Consider the following 9,262-nt stretch of genomic DNA (forward strand, 5'->3'; position numbering starts at 1 on the left):
ATTAATAATTAAACAGTAGTTAAACTAGGGATTAAAAAGTATAAAAAGCTTTTTATTAATAGTAAGTTAAATACTATAAATTTTAATTATAGTAAGCTCTAGAGCCTAAGCTATAAAGCTTTTAGGCTTAATAAGAAAAGAGTAAAGTACTAAAATACCTAGCTAGCTTTTAATTACTAAGATCCCTGCTCAATAGACAGGGGGCCAGGATAAACCTTTTAGCAGGGGCCTCTATAACAGGAGCAGAATGCACATTTTTACCTTAAACCCCGCTAAGGAGGGCGGGGTGGTGCCGGCTTGGCAGGGTCCAAGTATCTAGCTACTTTAGTATATACAGGTATCTGGGGTAGTCGACTGTGGCGCCATGATCACTACTACCTTATGGTCTTGCTAGTGGTACCACTGAATTGCAACCCGTGGCACCACCACCAGAGTGAAGAGTAAATAATTCTAGTGAATTTGTTGCGTTCAGATTAGTCTAGGCAGCTTCGCTATTCCGGACTAGCACGCCGGAGTAAGATGGTTCATAACCGTGCGAGACCTGAAATTGCCAAGGGTGATCCCACAGGTATTCCCCTTTTAGGGATATAGTAACCAAACCTTGGGAACAGACAAATGTTAAGGAATGCACGTTTTCTTTTCTTTTCTCTTTTTTCACAAGAGTCGCCGCAGGGCATACGGAGAAAGAATGAACTAGACAATTGATAATGATTAAATAACGTCTCTATGAACCTAACCCCGCCCCCAATGCTTGCAGCATCGCGCGCTTCATAACACGAAACTGGCCAATCAACAACTTGATATGCTCTATCGCAACCTCGTTCTCTTCCTGCAACTGTTGGATATACACGGTTGCTTGGTTCAGCACTTCAGCCTTGTTCATCCGTCCTACCCTATCCCTGTCGTTGCCGCTAGCTCCGTCGTCTCCCTCGGTCAGATCCTCATTGTTCCCCGGGAGTCGCTGTCCGTGCTGGGTCTGTTTTAGTGAAGCGACGCAGTCCCGAAGCGCCTCGAAACGCTCCTGGAGGCCTGCCCTATATCGCTTCTCGATTGCGTAATGAGGGCGCTGCCGTTTTCGAGGTGATGCGTGGCATGAAGCAATGTTGCTAGGGCTTCCGTCCCTGTCGATGGCCCCAGCTTGCCCCGCAGGTAGGGATGTCTTCTTCGCGGGTCCTCCATCTCCGAGGCTATGGAGACCAGCTTTGCTGGGTTGGGGTACTCCAGAGCCTTGGTCCTGGCGTTGCGGGCTTTGGACAATGGCCCTATTATGGGGTGTTTGAGGACAGACGGAGTCCAGCAGGGCATCCCACTGGCTGATGGCGCTTGACGAGAAATGTGACAAGTAGTCAGTATTGTTGCCGCTACCACTGCTGTTACTGGTGCTGATACTTTCGGAGGCTGAGCAAACGAGTAACGAGTCTGGTTGCTCGACAAGCTCGTCACAGCTACCAGTATAAGCCATGAGATCGCCCAGCCAGTTGGGTTCCAGATCAATGCTGGCATAACAGGAATCGCCACCTAACGCTGGATCGATCACAACTGGTTCATTTGGGGAGCAACATATGGCCGCTGGCGAATCCTCATTGCTGCCGGAAACTTGTGATAGTTGAGCAATCTCTGTAGCGCTGGGCCAAGGAGCGCCCGACCTGAGAATCTCCAGGTCAACGTCGTCGTTAGCAAGCAGCGCTTGAAGGGAGGCGACTAATTCTTCACGGCTCTTTGGAAGGCCAGGTGGCGAAGAACATTTCAATTGAGGCTTGGGCATCTTGTTGGATCTGTGCGTGGACGAATCTTATCTGATTCACGATATCTGGTTGCCTTTTGCTTCACTCTGAGAGGGCACCAAGCACGTATGGACTCTGAGTCTTACATATAAATATCTTGAGCAGAGATCTACAAGACGGATACTTTGCAATGGCTTGACTTCGGACCTTACTGCCTTCCGGTTCGGGCTCTGAACAGTGTATTCAAGATAGCAATCTGTTGGTTCTTCAACGCGCTGAACATCAAGCTGTTGGCCGGTCAGATACAGGGATATATGTCTGTTGGCTCGTCGGGGACAAAAGTTCCAGGCTCTAACCCAGATTGCAGAGCTAGTTCACAACGCGGACCAACAGATGCGTACCCATGAGTAGGCATATGAACGAAAATACTATTGCCAAAGATGGGGATAATATAGAGGCAATCGTGTTCCTGTATTTAGGTCGCCGGTAAGTTAGTAATGCTAAGAAAGAAAACAAGGTAGGCACAGGCATATTAGACTATATATATAATTCCCTATAGGGGTTAAATTAGTTACTTAGTAAGAGAAAGGGGCACTATTTACCCTAAAGAAAATAAAGAAGTTTAAGGCAGCACCGCGAATCCGGCCAAACAGGGCTTGGATCGCAAATGACCCTCAATACCCCAACTAGCTGGTCCACTGATATTTATTCAGGGGTTACATTGTACCTCCGAGCATGGGTTAGGTTATGATAAACGATATCTGTTAAGACATATACTCTTATCCGGATCTCGGCAAGATTTGAATGGGGCTCTATGAAACTCAGGGCGCTGTTAGCCTGCCATACGTACACAACTGTTATCTACATGACACAATAACTGGACTGTCTATGCTGTATACATGGAGACCAAGGTCAGCACTGTATAAGATGGATTGATGCATGTCTAGAACTGGCTCCCCAGGATCATGTTGTGTTCTTCAGTCAAGATAGGATCGCTAAAATACGGATACAGCGGAATGGCTTACACTAAAAATCGCTGATCTACCACCAAATCGTTTCCGGTGTTATATCCCCCCTAGGCAGGGTACTCAGCATCTGCCTAAGCAGGGTTGCCACGCAGGGAGACACTAGGCTAGCCAGTTGATATGTACATACAGTACTGATAGCGGCACGTCGCTGACTTCTGCATTTAACCCTCTACCTTCACATTTGCCCAAGTAAAATCGTCATACGATACGCTCATTTGAACCCTTCTAGAACAGGGTCATTCCAGCTGAAGTACGGAACAGCTCCGTCAGTATCAAAACATGAAGCACCGAAATGGCTCTAACTCACTCAAGAAACTTGCCGCGCAGCGTCGCGGGTGCCCTCAAGGCCAATTCGGCAATGACTGCGCCTGGCTGCTCAGGCTTAACCATCTGCGCCGTCTCGTATAGTGTGACGAGAGACTGGTGATCCTCGGCATCCATTGCCGGGCCGTAACGCTCGCGCACTCGCGTCGACATGTCGGTGTCGACCATTCCGGGAACGATTTCCAGCACGTTGATCAGTGGCTCTTCTAGAGCCAACGTGCCAGCATAGTGATGCAACGCTGCCTTGGAGGCGCCGTAGGGACCCCAGCCGCGATAGTAGCGGTGCATGGAATGAGACTGGGTGATTATGACTCGCCCGTGAGATTCCCGTAGCGCGGGGAGTGCGGCATTGATCTTTGGTTGTGTTAGCGTCTAACATAGTTGCTTAATGTTCTGTATGGACACGTTTCAGACCTACCAGAGCTACTGACCCGAAGAAGTTGACGTTGAAGGCAGCCATCCAGTCTGATACCTCGATCTCGCCAGCCACTCCAACGGGCTCGATAATGGCATGGTTGACGGCAACTCCGTTGATGTGACCAAAGGCAGCTAGACAGCGTCTAACTACGACCGTGCCGAAAGCCGGGTCGGCAAGATCGCCGCAGAGGTACTGCATACGGTCTGGATGAGCAGATTGGAGTTTCTGCAGGGGCTCTGGGGACCGAGCTACTGCAAAGACATTGCATGTCGGGTTTGACAGGAGGCGGCAGCAGATAGCATGCCCGATTCCTGTCCATCAGCTAAGCGTATGCAACTAGAGTAGATACTGTAGACCTGAGGGAAAGAGTACCAACCTCGGGATGCGCCAGTCACGATGATGATTCGGGCCATAGTGCTTCGATTGTGATTCATTGAGTTATTTGTCTATGTATTGAACCGAGAGCGGACGGCTAAGGTATATATCCATACAGTGACTTCGAGGTGGCGCCACCGCTCAACAGGCAGTCTCCGGTGCATTGATGCAGCAGAAGCCGGGATTAACAGAGAATCATTCATTCTATCCTAATCTATGGATCATCACCACTGGTGGTCATACCCTTGAAGAGTGCTGACTGGCAAAAAGAGAACGTTCTGTGAGGACAGTCTGTGGGGAACCCCACTCAACCAGCTCCCCATCGTCCAGCACTGCGACGCGGTCGTAATTAGCGATGAAGTCCAGCCGGTGCGCAATCGCAATAATGGTGCAGCCTCGAAACTCCTGGTCGATGAGGTCGCGCATTCGTAGATCAGTCTCATGGTCTACATTGCTGGTCACCTCGTCAAGGATCAAGATTTGCTTTGGCTGCAACAGCGCCCGCGCTAAACAGAATAGCTGTGTCTGGCCGGGTGAGAGAGTCAACGAGCTCATCTCGGCATCGAGTCCTCCATTGGCCAGCAGATATTCGTCTAGCCCGACACGACGACAGACATCGAGCAGCTCCATATCTGTTTGGGCCCCTGTGAAGTCGAGGTTGAACCTCGCTGAGCCTCTAATGAGAAGTGGATTCTGCGTGATAGTGCTCAGCCGCATGCGTATTTCTTCGGGCGGTACCGTGGCCAAGTCGATGTCATCGATCAGGATGCGGCCGCTGTGAATATGCAAGCCACGATACAATGAGAATATTAGAGAACTCTTGCCACTGTATCAAGTCAGACTAATCTGGCGTCAGGTATATATGCCTTGATCGAAGCTCACCTCCCTGTCCGCCCACAAATGCCCACCTTCTGGCCAGGCTCAATTCGCAGAGAAATCTTCTTCAAGGTGACGGGGGACGAAGGTCTGGTAGATGTTAGAAAAGAGCACAAGAGATCATATCAACTAAACATGACGTACGAATAAGAGGCTACAAGATCCTCAATGTGAATGCCGCCCTTCTGTGGCCAGTTCGGTGGGAGTGTGATCCTGTCGCCAGTACCTACCTCGACAGGCGTTTGTTGCATGAAGGTTCGGGTACGAACAAGGGCTCCCAGTGAAGTCTCAAGCTTAGTCCAGGCCTGTACTACAGCTGCCAGATTGGAGTTGAAGGTTGTAATATTGCTGATAGCTAGCCCAACGGCGCCGGCGGACATGGAGTTTGTCAGAGTAACCGTGAAGACAGCAAGCAGGATTGCCATGCCGGCGACAAGGAGATCAAGTACGAGCGCGAGCCACCTCTGGATACAAAAGAGCATATAGACAGCGCGCTGCGAGTCGTCCAACAGCACATGATGCTTGTTCGTGAACGATTCTTGCCAGTTGAAACAGCGGATCGTGACGAGACCACGCATAGATTCCAGAAACTGACGATACAACGGCGCTCTTAGTTCAATATCCAACAACCGGACCTGTCTCGAGGTGCGCAGATATAGCCGTTGGATCAGATATATGGTCAGCAGACATGCCGGAATTGTTGCCGCGAGCCAGTGCGCAGAAACACAGATGACCACTAACTGGACAATGCTGATGGCAGCAACTAGACTTAGTCAGACAATAGACGACAAATTTTTGGAGAGAAGTAGGAGTGCTCACAGGCGGTAGTATTCAGTGCGGCGAGCGGGAGGCTCATGTCGAACAATTGCATGTCTTCACTGAAGTGATTCATCAAGACACCTATATCAGTCGCTGAGAAGAAGGACAGAGGCGCACTATGGAAAGTCAGTCCACCGCTGCAACACTCGTGTAATTGTTAATGAAGGGTTACCTAATCGTCGACCGAAGGACAACTGAATGGAAATACAGAGCGGACCGAGACACCATTCGCACGATGAGTTGCCTAGTTCAGCGCAGCTTAGCAAGGATTCAATTCGTTCACGTGTATAATAGGCCGGTCATGGGCTCATGGCAAACACTCACCAACTAGCCAGGCCTACAAGGAGCAGGGTTAATACTCCTAGAGAGGCATATACCGAGAGACGCTCAGCCACGGAAGTGTTGCTTCCAGTTGCGTTTGCGCTAGACCACCAGCTGAGCCAGATTGCTAAGTACAAATAAGTCATGATACCACCGTTAGCTGCACGGGGAATGAAAACTTACTGGAAAAGTTATACAGAACACCTAAGATAGCAACCAGGACCAAGTACACCAAAGTATTGAACCATCCGGCGGCGGCGGCGTAATAGCTATATAAGGTCCAGTCGCCTCTCTTCCGCGAGGTCCGGAGCGGCATGGCCAGAGCCGTCTCTTCTGTTTCTTCCTGTATTTTCTCGTGGCCATATACTGCTCCCGCGGGAGGCGGGACTTGCTTGTTTTCCCGCTGCTCCTGCTGCTTCGCATGCATAATGACATCGCCCTCCGTTTCTTTGACGGGTCTCTGTAAGTCAATAGTTCCCAGCCCAGTCAGGAAGACAACATGGTCGAACAAGTGAAGCAGGCGGGTGTCCGTGGTCACAAGCAACAGGGCAGTACCGTCCTCTTTGAGCAATCCATGAGGACCAAAGACTTGTCGGAGCACCTTTGCCTTGGTTTGCTCGTCAAGACCAGACAGAACATCATCTACCAGAACCAAATCCGTCTTTTGCATCAGCGTTCGGGCGAGGGACTACAATTCCCGTAAGTCAACTGGGTAGAAAGAATGAAGGTAGAGAAGGGTAAATGACATACTATGCGCTGCTTCTGGCCGTGACTGAGCTTTATGGCGTTGCTGCCAACCACAGTCTGCTCTCCTTCAGGTAAAGATGCCAGGTCCTCTTCTAGATCACACGCGTGTAGGACGCGCTTATATCGGGCCAAATCTGGCAGGGCCTCACCACAAATATTTTCCCGGACAGTGGCGTTAAGCATCCAGGGATTTTGGTCACAGTAACCGATTGATCGACCGTAGGTATCGATACTTCCTGATGACCATGGGGTCTCGCCAAGAATGCCTTTGAGAAGAGTGGATTTACCGCAGGCGACGGGGCCAGTGATGGCCACCGACCACCTTGGAGGAATCCTGATAGATAGCTCGCGCAGCACAGGGTGGCCAGCCTTCCATCCGAAGCTAGCTTTGTGCATATGCAAGGATAATTCTGGATCTTTGAGTTGGATTGTTTCAGAAGATGAAGGGCCTGAAACTACAGACTCGGGATGGCTGCTCGTCATGAACTTCTGAATGCGATCCAGACAGCCCAAGGATCCTGCAAATCCGGGAGCCGCCTGGACGAGAAGATTGATGGGCTCAGACAATAGGCCGATCATTGTCAGAGAAGAAAAAGCCCGAGCAGGAAGCAAGGAGCCGTTGCTGGGAGCGGCATAGATGATAAAGGTGATTACAGGTGCTAAAGTCATGGTGATGCGAGCTATGCGAAGAGTCAGTGCTGCAAAGTGATGCAAATAACATGAGAAGTTGAGCTACAAATTACGACAATCCCTACCAGGAGGCGACGCAGTTTCTGGGAAGTTTCCAGCTCTTTGGCGCGTAGCCCCTGGATGTGATTGTTGAAGAAGCCTGTCAAGCCCAAGAACTTGATCTCGCGTATGTGTGCTAACATATCTGCCGTAGCTCCGAGTCGGACCTGAATGCTTTCATTCCAGCGTTTCTGCTTCTGGCCGAGGCGAGAGAACAATAAAAGACTTGCGAGCACACAACCTGTGTGAGTCAGAATGGTCATGTCCAGCTTGAAGGTGAGGAGGTAGGTTAGTAGATGCGTTACTTAATGAAAGAACCAGAGGCGCGGTCGACCCCCAATGGACCTGCCGGGCCAGTAACCACATGACCAGTCCGATCTGAACAAAGGAAGCCCAGATTTCGTGAGTTTCAAGAAGGCCAAAGATGGTCGTGTCTACGTCGGCGCTTATCAGGGTCAGAGTCGGAGACGAGTCATCACTTGTGGACAAGCGAGACGCCAGAGCAGCCTGGTAGGTGGCGCAGATGAGAGCGCCCCGGACCATGGCAACGAAGCGATACATGGAATGATAGTAGACAGTAGTAAATATCTGATTGTTGGAGGTAGACAAGATTAGCTACCTATCGAATGCTTGAAGCTGAGAGTGTCGCGTATTTCTTACCGCTATCCCTCCGTAAACCAGAGCAACGGCCCCAACGAGTCCCAGGCCTCTTGCCCTGTGATTAGGCTCGTCGGATAGGCCTACGTACTCTACGAGGCGCTCGATAATGACTGGCTGTAGCAATGTAAAAGCCAAGAGACCTAGACGGGGCAGCACGGCGCGAAGCAACTGCCATTTGAAGGCTTGGAGTAGACACCAGGCCAAGATATGGGGTTGTTGAGGGTCAGGACAGCAGCGCCACTGCCGCTGAAAGGCATCATGGACCTGAGAAGCTCGCAGCTCGGCATCCAGACATATCAGATCCTTCGGTAGGATATCTTTACGCGACCCACTCACGAGAGAGGGCAGCAGCCAGCCGAAGACGGACCGGCTGAGGATGCCTGCCACCTCCTCCTCGGTCACGTCGCAATAGCTGTCTAGTACTATGCGGTGTTTTTGACGAGCTTCTAGGATTAACCAGACCACCTTGGCGCAAAGGCATACCGTAAGCATGGGTGCTAGAGGAAGCCGCAGCTGTAGCAGCCACAGAGTCCGAACGCGCGAGATATCGAGCAGAATGGTGAGCGGCAGATATAAGCAAATCAAGGTCGACGGCCGCAGGGTCTTGAAATGCTCAGCGTGTGATACGAGCCCTAAAACCAGCGTAGCCACCAGCTCGATGCCCCCAGCAGGGAGAGCGGCGCGGGAGGGCCGCAAACGTTGCACGGCCCAAAGGATGAGAAGCGCGAGCTGCGAGAGGGCAAGCATGATAAATGCAATCAACTTTAGCCCGAAGCCAGTCCGTGGCCGCACCTTTCGAGGGCTGGCTCGTAAATAACACAGTCGGACCACGCCCAGAAGAATGGTCATGGTACAAGGGATGATTGTCAGAATGGTGTCTTGAAAGAACAACGTGAAGTCAAACCCGCCGCGGCAACTCAGTGGGACACTTGGTCCCAAGGAATTGTCATTGCAAACCATCTTAGTAGCTGGCGTTGTCTCTCCTCGTCACGTTGATCCATAAACCTCAGGTGCAAACAGACAGTAATGTAGAACGTGTGTTGGTAGGTATGTTGAACGTGGTCGTAGTGCAGTTCACTGTTTCTCGTAGCACTCTGTTGATCCGAAAGACTATGTAAGAGGACACTTTTATCAGTATGCAGTAGGAGGGTCGGTTGGGATTATTGTGGCACTGTTAGTAGTGGCACCACCAGGATGGTATGAATCTGTGGTGCCACCTCAATATGGTGCTTTCATTGGAC

General features: G+C 50.7%; 2 protein-coding genes across 2 annotated transcripts; both read right to left on the bottom strand.

Moving 5' to 3' along the window:
• Window positions 1–724: 724 nt before the first annotated feature.
• Window positions 725–1,765, bottom strand: FTJAE_9194 (uncharacterized protein; the record flags this gene model as incomplete). The annotated part of the gene is made up of 1 exon (XM_037356089.1): window positions 725–1,765. The coding sequence occupies one exon, from the start codon at window positions 1,763–1,765 to the stop codon at window positions 725–727; it is 1,041 nt and encodes a 346-aa protein (XP_037203731.1).
• Window positions 1,766–3,055: 1,290 nt separating this feature from the next.
• On the bottom strand, window positions 3,056–8,768 carry FTJAE_9195 (ABC transporter integral membrane type 1; the record flags this gene model as incomplete). The annotated part of the gene is made up of 12 exons (XM_037356090.1): window positions 3,056–3,430; window positions 3,495–3,805; window positions 4,130–4,695; window positions 4,752–4,835; window positions 4,890–5,508; window positions 5,565–5,680; window positions 5,889–6,012; window positions 6,069–6,573; window positions 6,636–7,312; window positions 7,369–7,602; window positions 7,667–7,949; window positions 8,022–8,768. 12 exons carry the CDS (start codon window positions 8,766–8,768, stop codon window positions 3,056–3,058), a joined length of 4,641 nt encoding a protein of 1,546 aa, XP_037203732.1.
• Window positions 8,769–9,262: the final 494 nt, after the last annotated feature.

Source organism: Fusarium tjaetaba (assembly GCF_013396195.1).
Source record: "Fusarium tjaetaba strain NRRL 66243 chromosome Unknown NRRL66243_c0000208, whole genome shotgun sequence".
NCBI classification, from domain to species: domain Eukaryota; kingdom Fungi; phylum Ascomycota; class Sordariomycetes; order Hypocreales; family Nectriaceae; genus Fusarium; species Fusarium tjaetaba.